Source organism: Pteropus medius, unplaced genomic scaffold (genome assembly GCF_902729225.1).
Source record: "Pteropus medius unplaced genomic scaffold, Ma_sr-lr_union100, whole genome shotgun sequence".
NCBI classification, from domain to species: Eukaryota; Metazoa; Chordata; class Mammalia; order Chiroptera; family Pteropodidae; genus Pteropus; species Pteropus medius.
The window spans coordinates 4,782,401-4,804,932 of record NW_024352785.1 but is presented as its reverse complement, the minus strand read 5'-3'; the positions used below and the strand labels follow the sequence as shown (position 1 = coordinate 4,804,932).

The 22,532-nt window shown below is 38.7% G+C and overlaps 1 protein-coding gene across 2 annotated transcripts in view; it reads left to right on the top strand.

The window, feature by feature from the left end:
* The first annotated feature begins 4,494 nt into the window (after positions 1–4,494).
* FBXL17 (F-box and leucine rich repeat protein 17) overlaps positions 4,495–22,532 on the top strand; it is a 439,190-nt gene continuing 421,152 nt past the window's right edge. For both annotated transcript variants that reach the window (XM_039848409.1, XM_039848410.1), the window contains exons 1-3: positions 4,495–5,618; positions 18,892–19,014; positions 22,111–22,368. In XM_039848409.1, coding sequence (XP_039704343.1) covers positions 4,629–5,618; positions 18,892–19,014; positions 22,111–22,368 — 1,371 coding nt within the window. In that variant the 5' untranslated portion in view covers positions 4,495–4,628. The remainder of the gene's footprint in view (positions 5,619–18,891; positions 19,015–22,110; positions 22,369–22,532) is intronic.

The window sequence follows — 22,532 nt, the reverse complement described above, 5'->3', positions numbered from 1 at the left end:
CCAGAAACAGAAGTCACTCATATTAGCCAGAATTAGTCATTTTGGTGGTTTGGAGAATGTTCTTGTATTTGTCATGTTTAGACATGATTATGGAGGGGTCTTATTTTTTGCTGCGTCCTCTTTCTACCCTACTGCATGACAAGGTCCGGAGATGGGGACAGAGGTTTCAAGGAATGCATCGTCAAGAATGAGGACGTGGCATGTGTTTAGGGATAATTGGTTTCTTAGAAACGATCCTATTAACAGGGGGAATCTGGGTAGCACAAATTCTAGTAAGTGTAAACGCTGTACAAATGGATTTCCTCAAAATTGGCTCTGAGGAAAACATAGTAAATTCCCTGCGTATGGAATCAGCTCTAGTCACCCTGACGTGTCCAGAATGCGTAAACCCTTTATTTGAACAATTATTAAGAGAAATTCCTTTTGACGCGCCTCTTAAAGATGTTATGAATAAATTATAACAAGCTGAATTACTAGAACCAGTTTATACTCCTGTTCCCACGCAGTTAGTAGAAAAATTAGTAAAGGATAAGAAATTTACTCATAAGCCTGTGCCTACTATGGAAGGATAAATAGAAAACTCTGGTATCCACCTAGCGGGGCTAATAGTATGAAAAGATTACCTGATCTTCCTTTGCCTTATACAGGAGCTTATAATAAAGATAGTATACATATAGTGAATAAAGATGGAATTCATGTGCCTTATAGTAGTTTAAGTTTCATAGAAAGGCTGGCTAGGTCAGGACCTCCTTGGTGCTTAAAAAACAAAGGAACAGAAACTTAGCATATGAAAGCAGCTTTGTAAAACTGATTTTTATAAATAGTTTCCTCATTACTGCACCAAGGAAACTTTTGAACAGCTATGAGAAAGGTTCAGCTTGAACTTTAGATATAGCATAAATCAAATAGCATTTAAAAGATTTCTTCAGGCAGAAAGAAGAACAATGTCTGCCCACAAGCCAATGGTTGCTGTTATGAATACATCTATCTATCACCTTTACTTAAATCAAACTGTATCTTACATAATAGATATAAGAATCAAAAGTTTAGATTGTTCCATCAGGTAGTTCTGTTCTAATGATTGAGAGAAAAATGTACTAGTTAATCATGAATATTAATAATAATATACTCTATAAGATTTTCTGCTTTGCCTAACCACAGAAATTTAACTCCCTGCTACCTTAACCACAAAGTATAATCAAATGCCAAAATAAAAAGTATAAAAGTTGTACTCAAATCACAATAAAACGGAACAGTGTCACACCGCCTCTGAGTTGTGTAGTTGACTGTCTCCCGCGCCGACGCCTTGCCCACCTTCGGGGCCCCCTGGATGGCTGGACCGCGGCAATTTTTATCTTGTCTATTAAGGTTACAGAGTGGCTATGTCTGATGTTGATGTTTTGTAAGATTGTTTATGTTCAATAGAACACTCAGACCTAGCTGAGAATACCAGTGACGCCAAGGCCTAGGTAATAGTTCCAGGCCAGATTCTAGCTGTTCAGGCTGTTTTCCTTTTTCTAACGAAGCCATCAAGTGCTATAATTATCTCTAAATAGCAATTTATAACTTACTCATAATTCTGTTTCCTGAATATTTAGAATATTATCAGAGTTATTACTTCGGGTTATGAATTCTAATACTCATAACAGCTCTGGTGACGGTAGTAGTAGCTTACTTTATTATTACTAAAATATATAAGATCCTCTGCTACATGCTGTGGTAAAGAGAAAAACAGCCACCTCCTTGTGGCTGAAAGAATCTGGAATTCTAAGTTAAGAACTAGTGCTGTGAGTTTTGGAAACCACTTCAAAAGTCTCAGTCACTTGCCTCATCTCTGAAACAAGAAGTTAGATTTACATGTAGTTCTGATAGGCTTGCATAGTGTCAGGCTGTCTCTGCAGTAATCGCATGCGTTGCTTGTTAAAATCAGGTAGAGATGCTGGGGCTCCGACTTCAGAGTCTGATTCAGCTTAAGTTTTTGAGATTCATCCATGATGTTTTCTTTCTTCTTTTTCTCGATTGCTGAGCAGTATTCCACCGAATGAGTATACCAGTTTATTTACGCATTCTCTACTAATGGACATCTGGGCTCTTTGTAGATTTTGGTGATCACAAATAAAGCTGCTATAAATATTTTTGTGCAAGTCTTTTTGTGCATAAATGCTTTCATTTTTCTTAGATAAATACCTATGTTGAATTGCTAGGTCATAGTTTTTAATTTATATGAAACTAATGAGTCCATGATTTGACAAAAAGTAATAAAAAAGCTTAGTACACCTTCTCCTTTTGTTCAAAGTGTGGCCTGGTAGAGATGGCAAAGAATGTGTTACAAGGCCTCAGGCAATCTCCTTTACTCCTAACCTCCTGTCTGTAGGAATGCAGCTCTGGGGCCGTGAAAGATCTCTTTACAGCAGGGGTCCCCAACCTCCAGGCCACGACTGGGTAGCAGTCTGGTCCATGGCCTGTTAGGAACCCAGCCACACGGCAGGAAACTGAGCAAAGCTTCATCTATATTTGTAGCAGCTCCCCAGCCCTAGTATCACTGCTTCAGCTCCACCTCAGATCATCAGGCATTAGATTCTCATAGGAGCCTCGATCCCTGGTGCCAAAAGGTAGGGGACAGCTGCTCTACAGCCAGAGGGATGAAAGCTACGTGGATAATATCTGTAGGTAAATGTAGTTTCTTTCGGTAGTGTACTTTATAGATGATAAAGGTACATAAAATCTTTTGGTAAATCTTTGCCTCTAGGTTTCTTGGAATTCCATCTCACTGTGATTAAGCTCAGAAAGGGAGATCTCTGAATGTTGGCAGACCTAAAATAAAAGTCATTCTTGGCAAAGGGGTCAGTATCACCTAAGGTTTGATGGTATGTTTGAGTGAAGGCTGGGTGAGGTTGGCCACTGTGGTGGGAAAGTCACACAGGCTCCAATAATGATCTCTAAGCTGATGGGCCTTGAATCTTGCAATATCGCTTCCTCAGTTCTCTCAAGTTATCCTTAGTAGCTTTTTAAACACCTGCAACTTTCCTTCCACCCTTCAGCAGGTAACCAGGCTCCACTTAAAGGAAAATAGAGACAATTTGAAAGAAACTTTCACTTTCTTGCCAGAAACACCCACTTATTTGTATCCATTTCCATCAGCTCTTTCCTTATTTCTTCCCATCACAGCAGACAGAATCCCTCCTAAGGTACTTGCCATTTCATCTTCTCCAGGGCCTTGTTGTTTTATCTCTTATCATCTTATCTCCTCCTTTATAATGGATCATTTCCCATTGCTAAGCCTCTTCTAATTTCTCTCTTGTGAAAGCTAACCTCTCAACACTAGGTACTGCTCTAGTTATTGCTTTATCTCTCTGGTATCGTTAGTGTCAAACCTTCTAAAGAGTTGTCTGCAAAGCCTATTTTCTTTCTCATCTAGGTCATCAGATCTGTCTAGAACCATTTCATATACAGTAGGCACTGTGCAATCATTCAAAAAGTATATGATGGATAAGTTGATGGGACTCCAAGGGTGCAGACGTTATACAGTCATCCATAGCTTATAGCCTGGGATGTTGGTTGACTCACTGGGTAGAGTAACTATCTGGTGTGTATAGGTAATTTGATATGCTTTCATTCTGAAATAAAGTTATGGTTTAGTCAGTAGTCTGCCACAAAGTATGAAAACAAGTAGAGAAACACAGCAGTGCAGCACTACTAATTAACCCCTCCGTAACACCACCACCAGTGTGCACCACCCGAGGGCCACGCCTGTGCCACTCCACGGGGAAGTTAGCCTGGTAGCCAGGGCGGCCTTCCGGCGGAACCCTGTTTACGGCTAAGTAGCCATGGTCTCCCAGTCCGGGGCGGGGGGCTGAGGTGAGGGGAAGAGCCCAGCGGATCCCGGCCAATGGCAGTTCTTGAACTTACACCTACAGACGTCAGCGCGGCTGTGCAAACGGATGTCACACAGCTGGCTCGGAAGCGTCTCCTCCCGCCCCAGAAAAGGGGCGTGGACCCAGCTGCCGCCGCGAAACCTTGGGCGACAGGAGGGGCGCGCGCCGCCACCCCAGGGTCCCGCGCCCTCGCCTGCCCGCTTCTCATCAGTCCCTGCCTAGCGGCCGTCCCGGGTGAGCAGCCGGGCGCCCGCACCCCCGCCTGAAGCGCGCCGCCGGCGGCGGCTCCGCCCCCTCCCCCAGCGGGCCGCGCGCTCCTGCGGCTCCGAGCTGTATCGCGGCCGCGCGCGCCGCCGCCGGCGGAGCCGCAGTTAAAATGGTCCGAGCAGGACCCTGCGTTCCCCCCGCCGCCGTCACCGCAGTGACTGACTGAGTCGGCGGGCCAGGCTCGGACTGGTCGCCTAGCCGGCGGGCTCGCTCTTCCCGTCGCGTCCCTAAAGCTCGCGCCCATCGTTCTCCCGGCTTCCCGGGGCAAAGCATGTAGCCCCCGACGGGCGCCGGGGCGGCCCGCAGCTGACGCCCACCCCCACCGTCGCGTGTGTGCCCGTGTGTGCGTGTGTGTGTGTGCGCAGGGCGGGCGACCCACTGCGGGCCCGAGGCCGAGCCAGCGAGCGGCCTGTCCCGCTGCTGGGAGCCCGCCTCTCCGGGCCTCCCTCTTTCCCCGTCCCGGTCCCCCTCCTCGGGGCCTTCTATATGGGCCACCTTCTCTCGAAGGAGCCGCGCAACCGCCCGAGCCAGAAGAGGCCTCGCTGTTGCAGCTGGTGCCGCCGCCGCCGCCCTCTCCTCAGGCTGCCCCGCCGGACCCCGGCCAAGGCGCCCCCCCAGCCGGCGGCGCCGCGGAGCCGGGACTGCTTCTTCCGCGGGCCCTGCATGCTCTGCTTCATCGTGCACAGCCCCGGCGCGCCCGCCCCCGCCGGCCCAGAGGAGGAGCCGCCGCTCTCGCCGCCGCTGCCGCCGCGGGACGGGGCCTACGCCGCGGCTGCCTCCTCCCAGCACCTGGCACGGCGCTACGCGGCCCTGGCTGCCGAGGACTGCGCTGCCGCCGCTCGCCGCTTCCTGCTCTCCTCGGCTGCTGCCGCCGCCGCCGCTGCCGCCTCGGCCTCGTCTCCAGCCTCCTGCTGCAAAGAGCTGGGGCTGGCTGCGGCTGCCGCCTGGGAGCAGCAGGGCCGGAGCCTTTTCTTGGCCAGCTTGGGGCCCGTGCGCTTCCTGGGGCCGCCCGTCGCCGTGCAACTCTTCCGGGGGACGACGACGCCGCCGGCCGAGCCCCCCACGCCCCCCGAGATGGTGTGCAAGCGGAAGGGGGCCGGGGTCCCTGCCTGCACCCCCTGTAAGCAGCCCCGCTGCGGCGGTGGGGGCTGCGGCGGCGGTGGCGGCGGCGGCGGGCCTGCGGGAGGAGGCGCCTCGCCTCCGCGGCCCCCCGATGCCGGTTGCTGCCAGGGCTCCGAGCAGCCACCGCAGCCTCTCTGCCCCCCGCCCTCCTCTCCCACTTCCGAAAGTGCCCCCACGGAGGCCGGCGGGGACGCGGTCCGAGCGGGGAGCACCGCCCCCTCGCCTGCTCAGCAGCAGCATGAATGCGGCGACGTGGACTGTCAGGAGCCCCGCGAAAACCCCTGCGACTGTCATAGGGAGCCGCCCCCCGAAACCCCAGACATCAACCAGCTGCCGCCATCCATCCTGCTCAAGGTGGGTCTGGGCGAATGGCGCAAAGATGCGCGCTTTTCTCCAACCCCAGCCTCTTTCTCAGAGGTTTTCTTTACCCTCCTCCTAAGTGCGGAGGAGGGGGTTCCCTGACAGCCAGAGACGTCCAAAGGGGCGATTGGGAAGCCAATGGGAAGGATGCTTATGGCCTGTTTCTTTCTTTCTTTTTTTTTTAAAGTAGAAAAACTTGGAGTCTACTGCATGTCTTTTAATAGCTTGAGTTACGCACAGTCCAGGGTTCATCTATTATTAGATTCCCAGCCCAATGATTTAGAACCCGGTTTTCTGTGAAATACTTTTATCAGTCGAGAAATTTGCACTTACTGGGTAAAGACTTTGTATATTAGTATTCGGAAGTTTTCAAACTACTTCAGGGTTTGAGAACTGCTAGTTGATGTCAATAACAGTTAACTTTTCTTTTGAGAATTTACTGTGATCAGGCACTGTGCCAGAGTTTTACATACGGAATATTTCATTTAATCCTCCGATTACTGCTGTGAGATAAATGTTAACGTCCTTAGTTTATACAAGAAGAAACTGATACTTCAGTACTATGTGCCTGCAGTAGTAACTCATGCAGAAGTGGTATTTGCTCTATGGAGCTTACAGCCTAGTGAGGCTTGAAAAGATTATATGACTTGTCCAAGGTCACACACAGAAATTAAGAGACATATCTGGGGAATTTAGGCCTGCTTGACTTGAAAACCCTTTGTTTATGCTGTGTTGTATTAACTTCCTACATTTTAACCCTTACATAAAAGCATACATATTACCAGAAAGTAAGGACAAATGCATTTTTTGTTGGGGGATGGGTGTGTGGAGAAGAGAGATGGGTGTCTTGTGGGAGCTTTGTCTCACTTTTAAGTACCAAATAACATTTGCGATTTTGTCAATGCTAGTGATAAACTTAATTATGTGATAGAGTTTGTATTAAGTTGTTATTAACAAGTTATTTCTTTCATTTCCTCTCTTCTTCGCCCCCCAGCCCATTTCTGGAGTTTAATAACTGTAAACCTTTTTCAGTGTGAATGATATTTAAGACCAGCCAAAAATAACATAGATAAAATTTGGCTACTTTTATTGTTCCTGAAGTAACTGTCATTGACTAAAATTGTGACTGTCACCAGTATACTTTGTTTGGATATAAATAATCCTGTATTTTTATCTGTTTTATTGTGATATTAATGTTCTTGTAAATAATACAGCAAAAGAGTGGGAAAGCTTAAATTTTCCTTGTGTCAGACGTAGTGATTTAACTCTTATGGAGGTAATGTTTGTTGGAGGAATAATTGCCTCCTTTTTTGTTCAGGATGTGCATTCCAGAGCAGAAGGAACTTTCTTAAGTCCTTTAAATCAGTGGGCGACATGAACAAATAAAATACAAACAAATATTTGGTATAGAAACTTGATGGCTGTCTTGTTATTTGGCAAGTAAGACTGTTTAAAAACAAACGAAAACAAAGAACAAGTACTTTCTGCTTTCTTTCTAAACCATTATTTCATGAGGTATAAAACATTTTAACATAAATAAAAAAAGGACATGATCTCATAATAAAGAGAATCCCTAAAAGATAACTTATTTTAACTGCTACATTATTCCTTTTCATATTTTTGCTGTGGAATGTTGAAAACCTTGGTCTAAGGGGCAGTTAGGAATTACTCATTAGACTTGGCCTGTTGTGTTGGAGTATTTGGATGGACATATTTTGTTGAGTTTTTTTCCCCTAGTATTAGAAACTTGAATAAAGATTGTCTCTGTGGGTCTCGTGGTTCTAGTTGTTTTCACCAACAGGTGAGTTGGACTGTCTGGAATGAATTGAAATCAAGGATTTTCAGTGTTTACCAACCCAAATAGAACTTTTAGGGATAAGGCTTTTGGAGCAGAGGCTCTGTCGACATAAATCGTGTTCATTGCTCTATCTGCTCCCCTAAGTGCAGTGCCTGGCATTTGGTAGCACTCAGTAAATATTTATGAACAAATGAATGACCAGGTGTTTAGAAGTCTGGGTGAATATGTGATACCATTAGGAGATGTGTCTAAGAAATGTTATATTCTGATGAGTTGTTCTGAGCTACAATAGAGCCATGTGATGTTGAAAGGGTTCTGGCTTTGTTTCTGGTGAGAAGTGGAAGTATTTGGCTTGGAGAAGAGAAGACTTAGGGATCTAGGACATTTTTTTTTTTTTTTAACAGTATAGGAAGGGTTGTTGTATAGAGAGGAACAGATTCATCACTTCCATTGGAAAACGTTATTAGAAAGTATGCTCTACTCCCTTGATAATGGGTCAGTATCCTTTATAATTGTATTGCTTGCTACACCTTTTGTACCAACAGTTACTATAGTTGTAAAAAAGAGGAAGCAAATGGGGGAGAGTTTGGGAAAGAAATGTGAGGAAATGTAATTTAAAGGATATTATTAGGGAAAACTCTCATACTTGCCCAATTTTTTCTAGGTATGGCAAAAGAGAAAAACAGTTCTTCCTATGGTTTTTCGTAGGCAGAGTTTTTGGCTCAGTATCAACAAGACCTTTTAAAATTTTATCTTATGTAAGTAATAAGTACTACTTGCTTTAAAACATTCAAATAATGCAGGTAAAGCAAAAGTTTGCCTTGGTTCACTCCTGTCTTCTCGTTTAGTTTACTCTCCAGAGAGAACTAACCACTGTTACCAGTTTAGATTGTTCTTCTAGACTTGCACCATCAAGTATCATAGCACCTGTGGCTCTTTAAATTTAAACTAGTTAAAATTAAATAAAATTTAAAATTCTGTTTCTCAGTCACAATAGTCACATTTCAGAGATCAGTAGTCATGGGTGGCTGGTGACTACTGTACTGGGTTGTGCAGGTCCAGAACATTTCCATCATTGTAGAAAGCCCTGTGTAAACTTCCATAGTTTTTTTTAAATAAATGGCATCAAAATGTATATGTTCTGCAATTTAAGTTTTTTTTTCATTATTAGTATGGTTTGAGAGTCTTTCCCACTAATGCGTATAGTTTCCTTCATTCTTTTAAAATACTACATAGCATCCTATATTGTTTATAGCACACTGTATTTCTCTATTAATGGATGTTTCCAATTAATTGCTACTACAAACAATGCTAATGGGTGTTTTTAATGCATGTGTCATATTTTTCTAGGGTAGATTTCAAGAAGTGGAATTTCAGAATGGAAGAATGTATATTTGAAAATTTAGAAAGTCCTTTCTAACAATAAGAGCTGTATAAAAATGAAATGAGTTCTTTCTTGAACTAGTGAGCCTCACTGGAAATCATAATTATGTAACTTTGGAATAGGAAAAACCCTTTGATACCATTTGGTTTTTCTCCACTTCTTATGCATGAAGATACAGGCTGGAGAAGTGAAATGGCTTGCCCTAAGACATTTTAGGTAGTGAATGGCAGACTCTAGGTTGGAACTCAAACTGTTTCCAGGTCTAGAGATCTCTTCAACATACTGTGTAAGAGGACCTGAAAAATCTGTTTTCAGAGATTTTATGAAAGAGATTCCTGAATTGTGGGGAGGGTGAGGAGGAGCTTATGTCAGAAGACTGACTTCTAAGCCATTATGAGTCAGAGGCTAATTTAAAATTGGGTCTGTAGGGTTGAATTGTGGTCTTTAAATATAAGAAATTTGAGAAGCAGGGAATGGCTCTTCAAAGGTCAACTATGAGAATAGCATTTTCTTAAGTAATTAAACCTGTTACAGTTGATCTTTGGTTAATGGATTGTTTTGGATGAAGTAAGCTAGCTTCAATCTTTGCTACCTGTTGCTTGTATAACTTAACCCTGCCAAACTGATACCATAATTTTTATATTGTGGAACCATTATGCAACAATTTTACCAATGATAGTAGTGGAATATTTTTCTTTTAAGTAATTACTCTTTGAGTAACTGGGTATATTGTGATGTGTATTTAAATTTTAGAGACTTTGTGTGCTATGTTTAGATATCTTGCTCTTTGTCAGTGGACCTATTTTTTTTTCCACAGGAAACCAGGTGAGAGATCCAAAATCCACCACCATCATTAGAAAACCGCCTCACTATTTATGCACCCTTGATAATGTGTCATTAGGTGTTAAATCTTTATTTTTATAGCTTTATTACTGACAGATTGCTTTAGTGATCAAGGAAGAGTTTTATAAAAGAAATGTGCTTTGGAGGAAAGGGTATGTACCAGTTCTGTCTTTTTCAGATACGCAAACAAAGATGACAGCAATGGAGATAGGAATCAAAGAAAAAAAGTAATACTGCTTTTTAAAGCTTTGAATGTAGATTGATAGCGGATAAGAAGAACTAAATTACATATGACATTTCATGAATGCTTGACTCCAGGCTCCAGTTCCAGATAACCTCTAGAAGGTATATCTCTGGAGTTCTAGGTATGGTTTTAGTTAGTTAGCATTGAATGAAATGTCCTTAGGAAGTTAGGTTCAAGACTTTTCTTTGCTGAAGAATGCCAAGTAATATAAATTAATCAAGCTACCAAAAGGTGAGATTTATTTTCTTCTCATTTTAAGAGGTCTATAAATTTTGGTGCGTTGTACTGAGTAGCTGTCAAGGGGGTAACCTTTAGCTTTTCTTTGCCAGCTTGAGGTATATTGGTTGTATAAGTGATAAGGAATGTAAGAGAACATAATTGAAGGCAAGCATTTAACATTAGTATAGTTGTTTCTTAAAAAGTTGCTTAACTTTGGCTAAGTATCCTATTTTATGCTTATTAAGAGTCTTACCCAAGTCTTGGCCATTTTGGAGCCCAAGTGGTGTGGTAAGAAAGTAGATAGCAGCAGGGAAGGGAGATTGGTTACATACATATGTATATGTACATATATATTTCCTAGTTCTGCCACTTAGAGGGCCTTGGAGTAGCAATACCCAATAGCAATAAGTAAACTTAGCGTACACATCTTAGCTTCTAAATGCTGTTCTCCAGTTAAAGGAATCAGTGCTCTATGGAGAAATGGCCGATTCCAGAGCTGGGACAAAAAACGTATAAGATGAGCCTAGAATATTTTGTGTCAGAACAAAAGGAAGTCCTCAAAGAGTAATGGAGAATATGTCAAAAAGACACATCCTTTCATAGTATCTGCCTCCCTCCCTCTCAGAAGTCTTTAGAATAGAACTTATTCTTGTATAAATTTTATAATATCTGACTTTGCTATAGAGTGACACTCTGTGTAGTAATAGTTGTGATTTTATTAGTTTGCTATGCTTTAAATTTTAAAAATTAAATTGTGAGAAATCGTTTTAAATTATAGATGAAGAAAGTTTTAGTCTTTGACTTTCCTATGTCTGTACGGTTAGAAAAGTACCAGGAGTATGTTTTGTGCCTCTTGGTTTTCTAAATGGTGCTTTATTCAACTGACTATTTAGTAAATTTTACTTTCAGGCTTTTGGCAGGCAATATAAAAAGAATATTTAAGAAAGAGGCAAGATATGATAATATACATGGGAATAAAGTTGAAAAAAAAACAGAAAAGCTAAACTTTGTTGAAATAGTTAATTCTGAGAAAATTTCAGAGAGGTGATTTATCCGAATCTATAGGAAATTATCTGCTTAGTTCCTCACTAGAATGTGTGGTGTGTGCATATGTGTGTGTATTTTCTCAAACAGAAATTCAAAGGTTCTGGGTAGAAGTATGATAGAGTAATGAAAATATAGAGCTTGTGGACTAAAAAAAAAAAACAGCTCTATTGATACTTAATTTATCCGTTGAAGTTTAGAGTTTGATTTTTAATAAATGTGTACAGTTGTGCAGCCATCACTACAATCCAGTTGTGCTTCCCTCGTGCTTCTTTGCAGTCAATTTCTGCTCCCACCCTTAATCCAAGGCAACCACTGATCTGCTTTCTGCCTCTATAGTTTTGCCTTTTCTGGCAATTTCATATAAATAGCATCATACAATATGTGGCCTGGAATATTATATTGTATCTTTAATACCTCTGTATGTCTCATAACACCTAGCATGGTCCCTGACACACAGGAAATAGTGTAAAATAGCTACACAGATTTATGTCTTTTCAGACATTTCTGTGATTTGTGTACAGCCTGCCTGCTTATAAACCTTAACTCCTTTTTGCAGTAATGTGTAACAACAGATAAGATCTCTTCATTGAGATATGAAATGGCCAAAAGTAGGTGTTGGTTTTGTAGATTTTTCAAGTACTATAAGGTTCTGTGAGATAGGTATGACCAAGTGTTAAGCAACAATGCATTCTGAAAGTTTTTTAGTCTAAAATGTCTTCTTATATCCTATACCAATGCCCCACTGAAAAATCAAATCTTTCAAAAGGTACAGACTTTGAGTTATAAAATAAGTCCTGGGGATGTAATGTACAGCATGGTGAATACAGTTAATACTGTATTGCATTTCTGAAAGTTGCTAAGAGAGTAGGTCTTAAAAGTCCATATCACAAGAAAAGAAAAAAATTTGTAATTGGGTATGGTGATGGTTGGTAACTAGACTTAACTGTGATGATCATTTTGCCGTGTATACAAATACTGAATCATTGTACACCTGAAGCTAATATAATATATGTCAGTTATACTTGAATAGAAAATAAATTTTAAAAAGTCATGCCCTTCCCTCCCCCTCAAAGAATCTTTCAAGGCTGAGAAATATTTGGATACCAGCCTGGTAGTGATTAATTCAGATCAGTAATATGACTCATACATTTTCTGATAATTAGTAGCTTAGTTGTATTGTCCAGGTCTGTCAATAAAGATCAAGAATATTAAGATTGTATTCAATCCAGGTCCTGACTACAAGTCACTGCTTTTTCCCAATATCTGTTCCCCTGATATTCTTTTTACTAACAGAATGTATCATGTTAGAGCTAGGCACATGGCCACCTAATTATATTAGACACTGTTTTAGCCTCTTGTAGGTAGGTGTGGCCATGTGACTAATTATTAGGTAATAAGATGTGAATGGAAGCAGTGTGTGCAACTTTCAGGTCATACCAAAAAGGCAGCTGCTTGTCCTTTGCTTTCTCTTCCATTTTTCAGAGCTAGATCACCTGGATTATTAGTCAGTCATCTTTCGCTCTATAAATGAGGGCAGTGATAGAAAAAAGACACAAGATGATAGATCCCTGGATTTTCTGCATCCTTAGAATACCTAACTTATTTTGGACTTCTGTTATGTTCAAGCCATTGCTAACAGGCCTCTTAAAGTAAGCTATTTTCTGTCTTGATACACATGCATCCCAGTTTTTTATCAGTTCCATTTTTTTCTCCTTTATAGTTTTCTTTATTCTACAAAAAAAGTTGTTCTAGGTCAGTCCTTTACAGACCAATGTTCTTTTTCTTCAAAGCAACCTTTGAAATGCTTCTTTCGAATCTACAATTATCCAAATATATTTCCAAAATGCTTTTGACTGTGTAATCTTAAAGGCAGTGAACAAATTACATGTCTTAGTATCTCTCACAGAAACCTAGGGACATGCACAGGTGTTTGTTAAATGAGTTAAGAATATAGTTTGGGAGAGAGTATTTTCTGTGGAGTTAGCGTATGGATGAGATAACATTTTAATGACAAAAGCTGGAATACTTAAACATGTTAGTTATATATTTCTGTGTAACAAATTATGCCAACACTTAGCAATTTAACACCACAAACATAATTATTTTACCTTTTGTATGGGTTAGGAATCTCTGTGTAGTTTAGCTGGGTCCTTCTGGTCCAGGGGCTCTTGGTTGGGGCTTGAGAATTTCCATCTAAGCTTTTTTATTTGCATCGTTATTGACAGGCCTAAGGTCCTCATTGGCTGTTGGCCAGAGTTCTTTGCCATGCCATGTGAGCTTCTCCATAGGGCTACTCACAATATAGCAACTTCCTCCTCCCAGAGTAGCAGATCCAAGAATACCCAAAATGGAAGTTACAGTTTTTTGTTTTTAACCTGATCTCAGTGATAACATCCTATCATATCTGCTATTCTCTGCTTATTAGAAGTGAGTCAATAAATCCAGCTCATATTCAAGAAGATAGGATTACACAAATGTAAATACTAGGAGGTGAGATCATTGGGGGCCACTGTGTAGGTTGTCTACCACATGTAAAGATTTGTTATATATGTATTGGTATATCAACTTAGTATTTTGCCTTTTTTTATCCATCTTTGCTGATACTGGTTTCATCGTCTCTACCCACTTATTAAATTTTCTTTCACCTGGATGAACAAGACTCACCTAGTTACACCCAGATTTAGTCAGTTACTTATGGCTTATAATAATTATCTCACGTTTATAAAAGAGAAAACTAATGTTTAGAGAAAATACTATCCAAAGTGAGACATATTTTAAACAAAGTGCTTTTTGGTGATAATGACCATGCTCTACATATTTTCTATTTGTTAAGGGACAAATTAGCCTTTAAAACCACATAGTGTTTTAAACAGATGATCTAGTCTCCCTGAATCCTAATTTTCTCATGTGTAAATGAGGACGAGCATAAAAATATCCACAAGACAGGGACTTCCATCTATGGCTGCATGGAGAGTTTGGGGACTCTTTTCAAAACAAACAAACAAACAAACAAAAAACAAGTATAAAACTAGGCAAAATTGCCCCAAACTATTTGGATTTTGAAAATTGACAAAAGGCAGACAACAAATTGTGAAGTACTTATTCTTAGGAAAACTGCTAAAGCTTCAGATAAGTGGAAGACTATAGCATTCCTGCATGAGGCCCCTACTGTGGCCCCCTGCCTCCATACTTTTAGCAAGAACTAGAGTTTGCAAAACCAGCAGCTCTGCTGCCAGAGAAGCTAACTCAGTTTGGGGCAATGAGTAAAAACCTGTATCTGTCAACTAAAAGTGATGAATTTGGTAGAAAACAAATAGGATAAAAACACATATTTGCAAGTCTTAGATTGTGGTGCCTGTTGGGATGAGTATGGGACCAGCCAGGAATTTAATAGGCAGACCTTGAAAATGAGACAACCATAAAAGGATAAGCTCTCTACCTTTATTTCTGGCTTACTGTAAAACTATGCATATGTGCAGCTGAGACTTGGGAGTGTGTCAAGGACCAATGCAAACTTGAAAATAGGCTAAATCTGAATATATTCTTCCCAATCCACACAGAGATTGTGGATTTCCACAAATACATTGTGTTACAATCGCCTAGAGTATTCCATACAGTAACATGTGGTACAAGTTTAGCCTAGGAGCAATAGGCTATACAATATAACCTAGGTGTTTAGAAGGCTGTACCATCTAGGTTTGTGTAAGTGCATTCTGATATTCACATGACCAAAGCAGCTAATGACGCATTTCTCAGAATGCATTTCTGTCATTAAGTAATGCATGACTGTATTTAGTTGCTTTCTTAGTATTTGCCCTGAGGTTTATAATTAACATCGTTTATAGCAATCTCATTTTGATTAATACTGTTCTGTTGGTCTGAAGCCTCTTAATGGTAATGCTCTTGGTTAGAAATGCCTGCAGTGCTTGTCCAAGCACACATCACTCCTAGTGAGCTCCAGAGACATTTACCCCCAGCCTGGCCTGCTCTTTTGGTTCTAATTTTGATTGTAGGACACACTTTAGCAATGAACCATCAGGGAACTTTGAAAAACAAGATTTATTACTCTCAGATCCTGGAGGGCATATGACATGCCCAAGTGCCACACAGCCAGGTCACAGGTAGAAACTGTGAGAGTTTAGATTTGGGGCTCTGCCTTTATTAGGGTCCAAGGGTGAGTGAGGTGCCTAGGGTTTTACGGGTTTACTTTTTATTGGCTAATTTAAATCATAAGAGCAAGAATTAGGGCACAGTAAAGGAGAAATGGGGTCACACAAGTGGTCAGTTATCTAGGTTACCCAGGGTTTTGTGAAAGAGGGACCTATATGAGTGGTGGTAGCCTAGTTCTTTATCTGATTGTTTTGCTAATAGCTGTGTTATATAGCTGGCAACATGTTTATTCAAGATTGATGTCTTGAGATAGATATCTGGGCAATCAAAAGCTTAATGTCAGACATACTGCAGTCAGAAAAGCTTAATGTCAGGCACTTACACTACAAATACCAATTTAATTTCAATGGTACATAAAAATTTTTTTATATTTATAGTTATTTTCATAAATTATACTTGTATATGTTTTGTGCCCATTAACATAGATTTATAATTATTTTATGTAGTCGTCTTTTCATTCATGTAGAAAAAAGGAGTACAAGCCCCAAATATATTAATACTGAATTTTATACTTATCTACATAATTACCTGTCTTTATTGGTGTTCTTTGTTTCTTCATGTGGTTTCATGCTACTCCCTTTAGCATTTCTTATAGGGCAGGTCTACTAGTGACAGACTCCCTCAGTTTTTCTTTATCTGGAAATATCTTAATTTCGCCTTCATTTTTAGAGGGTAGTTTTACCAGATACAGAATTCTTGGTTTACAGTTTTTCTTTCAGCACTTTAAATATGTTATTCCATTGCTTGTTCGCCTACATGGCTTCTGATGAAAAATCAGTTGTTAATTTTATTGAGGATCTTTTATACATGATGAGTTGCTTTTCTCTTGCTGCTTTCAGAGTTTGCTTTGTCTTCTGACAACTTGATTATGATGTGTCTTAGTGTAGCTCTCTTTGAATTAGTTCTGTTGGGATTCATTGAGTTTTAGGAATGTCTAGCTTTATCAGATTTGCCAGGGATTGGCAATGTTACGTTTAGACTAAAATTTCTATCTTACTTATTTTGGCCTGTGATTTCAGTGTTAGCTCAGTTTTCAGTGACATTGTTGGGCTACTTTGGGTTTCTTCTGTACATGTGCAGCTTTGTGATTAACTCAGGTTTTTTGTTACTTCATACACAGAATTAGAGATGCTCTTTCTATGATCTCTTGTTTATCCTTCTTTTATACTCTTTGACCTAGAGGTCCCTTTTACTGGTTCTCTGGCTAGAAAGATGAAGTTTCTCTCAGAGTTACAGCCTGTGTTATATACCTGTGCTGCTGTATAGTTTGTAGAACTCAGGCTGTTTTCATGATGAAGTGGTAAGAAAAAGGTAATGGAAGTTCTTTGCTGTTTGGTCCCTGGATTCCCTTTCTTGTTTTTTTCTGGTCAAAATGATGGGTTTACTCTTGGGATTTTAGGTGCCTGCACAGCTGCTACATTGCAACTCTGTGGCTGAGGCTGCATTTGGAACATGGCCAGTAGGGGGAAAAGGGAAAGAAAAGAAAATCCAAAGTGAAGACTCTTCTCACATTCTCTGTTTCACAGAAGGCCATTTCTAGTCCTCTGTCCAGAAAGACAGCTATGCCTGCTGTGCAGTTCTGTACAGGGGCCATCCTCAGTTCCACACTGGTTGATAAAAGGGGAAAAAAAACACCGGAAACTTATTCCTGTTATTACTCATTCTTTAAGTTTTGGCTCAGCTCTCCAATCCTTATGTTATTGACCTTTTAGAGTCCTGAGGTAACTGCTTTTAGTATGTTGTCCAGAGATTTTAATTGTCATCAGTGGAAGTGAAAGGATGTAGTGAGCGTAACTACATCTTTGCTGGGGATTCTTACGTATATTTTTTTACTTCTCACTCAACCATTGGAGGAGCAACAGTAGTTGGCAGTTGTTTTCCCAAGGCTCAAGATTTAAACATAGTGGAGATTCTATCTTAGATTTCTGCATTTGATTGCACAGAGATAAATCATTTTAGGTCATAGTTATGATAGGAATCATTTGTATACTATTAACTCTGTTCTAGACACTGTTATGAAAACTTTATGCATAATCCTTTAGTCCTCACAATAACTTTGTTAGGTAAAGACTATATTATCTCTATTTTAGAAATAAAGAAATTGAGATAGAGAGAAGTTAGGTAATTTCCCCAAGGTTGCATAGATTATAAATGGTAAAGCCATGATTTAAATCTAGGATAAAACAATTTGGTGTAGAACACATATTCTTGTTAAAATTTTCACTTAATATTTTGTAAATTTTCATATGTAAACCGAAGTAGAAAATAATGAACTCCCCATGTATTATTCAAACCAATTTCAATAACTTTCAATATTCTGTCTATTTTATATTTTTTTTGCCAACTTTTTTTGTTTTTGGTAAATTATCGGAAAGCAAATTCTAGATGTATCATTTTAGCCATAAACACTAAAGTTTATCTAAAGCGGATAATAGCTTTAAAAAAATAATAAAACCACAGCGTGAATGTGACACAATATAATTGCAACCTAAAAAATAAGGAATAATTTCCTTTAAATCATTTAATATCCTTTTTATGTTCAGTTTTATCTGATTGTCTCAGAAGTATCTTACGGTAGGTTCAATTCAGGACCCCAATATGGTCCACACATTGTATTTGTTGATATATCTCTTTTTAAAACTCTGTATTGGTCTTAACTGTGATCTTAACCATCCTTTTATAATTTTTACTTTTTAAAACTCTATTAAAAGAAGCTTTTTATTTTGAAATAGTTTTAGAAAAGTTGCGTAGATAGTACAGAGCCCCCATATATTCCTCACCCACTTTTGATTTCCCCTAAATTGATTATCTTATGTTCTGTCATACATTTGCCAAACTGGCGGAGTCAGTATTGGTCCAGTTTTTCTGTTAATGGCCTTTTTCCGAATCAAGATTGTATTAGTTGTCATTCTTCCTTATTTTCCTCTTGTCTGTGATAGTTTCTCAGCCTTTCTTTATTTTTCATGACCTTGAATTTTTTGAGGAGTCATGATCATGTAGTTTTTAGGAAGTCCTACAGTTGGTGTATATGATACTTGTCCTGGAATTAGATTGAGTTTATGAATTTCTGGAGAAAATGCCATAGAGGTAAAATGTTCTTTCTATGACATTTTTATCTAAAATATTATGTAAAAAGTTCATCTGGTTCTAAGGTTAAAACTATGAAACTAAGTACTTTCAAAGTAGTTTCATTTTCATACATTTTCCCTTCCTACTCTCTTTTCCCTTCTCCTAAAGATGAGTATGTTTTAAATTAGTTTTTGGCTTATCCTTTTAATTTTTCTTTTTTAATATTGGGAAACACACACACGTATTCCCCTGCTCTTTTATTCTGTTCTTCTTACAAGATAACATTAGACCATTTCTTTTCTGCCATATCATACTTCCTAACAATGACTCTTCTGTTAGGGCAGTTCCTAATAATGACTCTTGTAATAATGGTTGCTTATATTCAAGATGTTTTTCTGCTTTAAAAAGTTAATTTTTTTCTAATGAACAAAAACCATTTCCTATGCCTTTAAAATGTTTAGTACGTATTATATGGTTTCTTTTTTATTCACAGATATTTTCCAATTTATCCCTGGATGAGCGTTGCCTTTCTGCATCGTTGGTTTGCAAGTACTGGCGTGACCTTTGTTTAGATTTCCAGTTTTGGAAACAGCTGGATCTTAGTAGTCGTCAGCAGGTATATGGAATCTAATTCTAAGAACCACTCAATTTGACCTATTTAAAAGAATCTTTATTTCTCTTCAGAATCACTTCTTTTGTGTTAGAGTTTCTCAAGGTAGTTCAAATAACTATAATCTATAATTCTGTGCTTTAGTAATTTTTTTTTGTGAATTTAAATTATTCTTATGGTAAAAATATTTTTTTAGTGTGGATTGGTAATTTTGATTTACTTCTTAATCCTCTTTGTCTTATTCCTGTTTGTCTTCCCACTTTTTATTACCTTTTATAAAAAATTAAGCTTTTCCCTTTTTGGAGGGGTCAATATTATGAATGATGGCATATGTTTATACAGTACTCCTGATGTGCCATGTACTGTTCTGTGGCTTTATACATATTAATTCATTTTGTCCTCCCCATATTTCTATAATTTCTTCATATTATAGATGAAGAAATGGAAGCAAAATAGGCTAGGATAACTTATTTTGTTTTAATATTCCTTTTGCTGAATTTTCTAAACTTCTCCATTGCCTGGCTGCCAGTATGTTTATATGGTAGCATAAATTAGGAAAAAAGATATAGTTAATAGTGCATATTGAAAACAATTTACAATTCTTCCTTTAAACTTGGTTATCAGTACTTGGCATTGAAAATATATAAAAAATATCCAATAAGAATAAGATTTTATTAGAGTACTAAAACTGCTCTAAATCCTTCTTGATATTGTTAGTAGTGGTTTGCTGGTAAATGTTTAACAACTGGCTTTCAAAAACAAATGAACACATAAAAAGCTCTGATTTGTAATATTTGCCAGTTTTTATGGTACAGTTATTCCCACTGTGGCTAATTTCAGGCTACCAATGTGATGTCACTGACTGCAGTGATGTCACTGATTTGGAAAGAGGTACACGCTATAGGTTTTGTGAGTTGGTATAAGCCAACTCCAACATACTACGTGTGTGTGTGTGTGTGTGTGTGTGTGTGTGTGTGTGTGTGTGTGTGTGTGTGTGTATGTGTATGTATAACATACACACTTTAAAAAAAAGTGAGCCAGTTTACCTTTCTGAGTTCATGAAATTCGTGTCCAGGGAGAATGGCGAGTAATTACTTAGATGTGATAGGTAGAGTGGAGAGAAGTAATGTGAAATGATCCACTGGCCCTTTTTACTTCAGTACTCTTGGATGTTTGAGTTATTTGTTACAAACTCAGACTAAAAATAGCTTTTTCCTTCTGCTGAGAGTTAGGGTTGGAGATGAAAAATAAATAAAAAGAGGAGATTATGTTAGAGTTTTAGCTTAGAAGATAACTGTTTACATTTGTACTTTCTCAAAAAACATAATAGTTTTAACCTTGGCTCTTATTCCTAGTGCTTCTGAACACTCCAATTCTTTCTTTTTTCCATTCTAGATTTTATCATGTGCATTTCTCTCACCATTGTTATTATTTAAAAAAATTTTCAATTACAATTGACATTCAATTATAACTAATTATATTAGTTTATTAGTTTATTAATATAACTAATTATGTTAGTTTCAGGTATACAGCATAGTGGTTAGACATTTATATAACTAATGATATGATCCCCCCGAAAAGTCTAATATCCCCCGACGCCATTTATAGTTATTAAATATTATTGGCTATATTCCCTATGCTGTACTTTATATCCCCAGATCTCGCCATTATTTTTACTCAAAGGACTTGAATAATATTAACTGAGTTTTTTTTTTCTTTTGTAAATGTGATTATTAGGCAGCGAATAAGTAGAGGTTGATTTTTTAAAACACTATTTTAAAAATTCAGATGGCTTTGTGAGTTTTTCACCAAAGGAATTTTAGCTTTGAGTCTTCTGAGAAAATTTATTTGATATGGACATTTGTATGTAGTCTTTGTTGTGCTGATAACACAAAATGATATCAGTTTTCTAAGCTATGGGTTATGTGTGAGGTGATATTCTCATAGAAGTAGTAAAACAATTGAAATTTATATCCTGTGGTATCTAATATTAAGTGTAAAAAGACAAGATTCATACATCATGATGACTGATGTACATTATTTGCTGGTTTAAAAATAGAGAACAAACATTCAAAATCTCAGTATAATTTTGTGGAGAGTTTTTGTTGAGTTTGAAGGTTTCATTAAAGTAAGTTTTCCTAATAAGGATAGATTTTTAGGCTTTTAATGGAAACAAATACATATATTCTTTCTTGGTGTTTTCTGACACCACTCTGCCTCCAAAGGTGTGGAGTTTTTTACATTCTAACAACATTCTCTGACACCAACTTTGTCCAATTCCAGTCAATTTTGACAAACTCTTAGAGTTAGTACAGACCTCACAGGTTAAGCACTCATGAAGTCCCATAAGACTGTTCCCACTTCATATACCAGTCACAAGTGCTAGTAGCCACTGTACTTCTGACAGATCAGCTGTAAATTCAGGAGTTCCCCCAACCCCTTCCTCAGGTTTGATAATTTGCTAGAATGACTTATAGAACTCAGAAATACTTATGTATATTGGTTAATTATAAAGGGTACAACTCAGGACCAGCCAAATGGAAAAGATGTATAGGGCACGGTATTGGGGGGATAGAGTATGGAACTGCTATACTTTCTCTGAGTACATCACCCTCCCAGCACTTTGACGTGTTCACCAACACAGAAGCTCTTCAGATCTTGTTATTCAAGAGTTTTCATAACCCAATCTCCACTTCTCCTTCCCTCCCAGGAAGTCTGGGAGTAGGACCTAAAGTTTCCACCCTCTAATCACATGGTGTTTGGTCTTTCTGGTGACCAACTCCCATCCTGAAGCTATCTTATTTCATTAGTACAAACTCAGATATAGTCAAAAGAGGCTTGTTATGGATAACAAAAGACACTTATATCACTTAGGAAATTCCAAGGGTTTTAGGAGCTCTCTGTTCAAGGAACCAGAGACAAAGACCAAATATATTTTTTATTATATCACAGCTCTGGTTATGCTTTAATATTAAGTAGGAAGATTTTCATGCTATAATCTAATTATCATATTGTTTATTGGAGAAATTTACTAAAATAATAGAAAATAAGTTTCTCAATTTAGCAAAAGTTTAAATTTATTGTTTTTTTTTTCTCTCATAGGTCACTGATGAATTATTGGAAAAAATTGCATCAAGAAGTCAAAATATAATTGAAATCAACATTTCTGATTGTCGCAGTATGTCTGATACTGGCGTATGTGTTCTAGCATTTAAGTGTCCTGGACTACTTAGGTATACAGCCTACAGGTGTAAACAGCTTTCTGACACCTCTATTATTGCGGTTGCCTCTCACTGTCCTTTACTTCAGAAAATTCATGTAGGCAACCAGGACAAATTAACTGATGAAGGACTCAAACAGGTAAATTTCAGCATCTATAAAATGATTTAACTCATGTTAACTCAAAATGGTTTCTTACAGCAACACTTAAAAAGATTGTTATGTTAAAAATAATGCTCAGAGACTAAAAAAAGTCATATTTTTTTATCTACTCATGAATATTTGTTTGGGTTAGTGGACTTGTG